We start from the raw sequence: 1,656 nt of genomic DNA, 5'->3' as shown, positions 1-1,656 counted from the left end.
ATATTAAAATCCATAATTAAATTCTACGTATAACAAGAAAAAAGATACCGAAGTCGGAATCGATATCGAACGGCTAAATCTTTTTCTTTCTTCTTTTCTTTTTTCTCTTCTTTCTCCTTCGCGTTCTTCTGCTTTGGTCGTCCTTCGCAGGTAAGGTTTGAGTTTGTATAAATATATACAATTATATTATTATTATATATATTATATTATATTATTATTATTAACGTTATTATTATTATTATTATTACAAATATTATCTTCATCATCATTACCTTTATTATTATTATTATATTATTATATATATTATATTTTATATTTATCTTTATCGATATTTATCCATTTAACAGTCTTTTCAATCATAATCAATATATAAAATAGGAATAAAATTTATTCCAGAGTATTAATTTATTGATTCCAAAATATTATAAAAATATTTATTTGCTATAATATTATTATTTTATACATTCCAAAATTGGGGTATTACAATTCACTCCCCCTTAAAAGATTTTGTCCTCGAAATCTAAACTCAAACGCATAACAACACTACTTAATTAAACAAATGTGCGTATGCTTTGAACATCTCTTGCTCTACTTCCCATGTGGCCTCTTCTGCTCCATGTCGGGACCACATTACCTTCACCATACGAATATCTCGGTTCCTCGTAGTTCGAACCTTTGTGTCCATGATCCAAAGAGGCATTTCCTCATATGAAAGATCCTCATTTAGCTCTAAATCATGCGAAGATAAAATATGAGAAGGATCTGCGACATACCTACAAAGCTGTGATACATGGAACACATTATGAATTCGTTCCATACAATTAGGAAGTGCTAACCGATAAGCCCAATCTCCAACTCGATCGAGGATTTCATAGGGTCCAACATAACGCGGACTCAATTTTCCTTTAATCCTAAACCTTTTAATACCTTTCATTGAAGATACTTTTACCAGGACGAAATCTCCACTTTGAAATTGAACTTCACGTCGGGCTTTATCAGCATAACTTTTTTGGCGATCTTGAGCTATCTTCATCTTCTCCCTGATAACTCGAATCTTATTTTTTTGATTCTTCGATCATTTCTGGACCTAATATCAGTCGATCACTCATATCATCCCAACTTAAAGGAGTCCTGCATCTTCGTCCATAAAGAGCTTCAAAAGGAGCCATTCCAATACTTGTTTGATAACTATTATTATATGAGAATTCCACTAAATCCAAGTGATCCTCCCAACTTCCTTGAAATTCTATTGCACAAGCTCTTAGCATATCTTCCAGAATACGGATAGTTCGCTCTGATTGACCATCAGTCATTGGATGGAATGCAGTACTCATATGCAACTGAGTACCAAAGGCTTCTTGCAATTTTTGCCAAAATCGAGATTGAAAACGTTGATCACGATCCGATATGATTACCTCAGGAATACCATGTCGTTTAACCACATGATGAACATATAATTTGGCCAACTTCTGCATGCTCCAAGTCATACGTACTGGGATGAACACTGCTGACTTAGTCAATCTATCTATAATCACCCAAATTGCATCTGTTTCCGACTTCGCCCTTGGAAGTCCTGTCACAAAATCCATTGCAATAGAATCTCATTTCCAGAGCGGAACTTCTAAAGGTTGTAGCAACCCCATCGGTCTCTGATGT

The 1,656-nt window shown here is 34.0% G+C and overlaps 1 protein-coding gene across 1 annotated transcript; it reads right to left on the bottom strand.

Moving 5' to 3' along the window:
- Nucleotides 1-547: 547 nt before the first annotated feature.
- On the bottom strand, nt 548-1,033 carry LOC127257711 (uncharacterized). Its single transcript, XM_051284178.1, has one exon. It carries the CDS (start codon nt 1,031-1,033, stop codon nt 548-550), a length of 486 nt encoding a protein of 161 aa, XP_051140135.1.
- Between the last annotated feature and the right edge of the window lie 623 nt (nt 1,034-1,656).

This window comes from Andrographis paniculata, unplaced genomic scaffold (assembly GCF_009805555.1).
Source record: "Andrographis paniculata isolate CXL003 unplaced genomic scaffold, ASM980555v1 Contig58END, whole genome shotgun sequence".
NCBI classification, from domain to species: domain Eukaryota; kingdom Viridiplantae; phylum Streptophyta; class Magnoliopsida; order Lamiales; family Acanthaceae; genus Andrographis; species Andrographis paniculata.
Note: the sequence above shows the minus strand (reverse complement) of the source record. Positions and strands in the feature narration are given on the sequence as shown.

Excerpts from the sequence above, each read along its gene's own strand:
- LOC127257711 (XM_051284178.1), bottom strand. The coding sequence starts at position 1,033 with ATGAAGATAGCTCAAGATCGCCAAAAAAGTTATGCTGATAAAGCCCGA.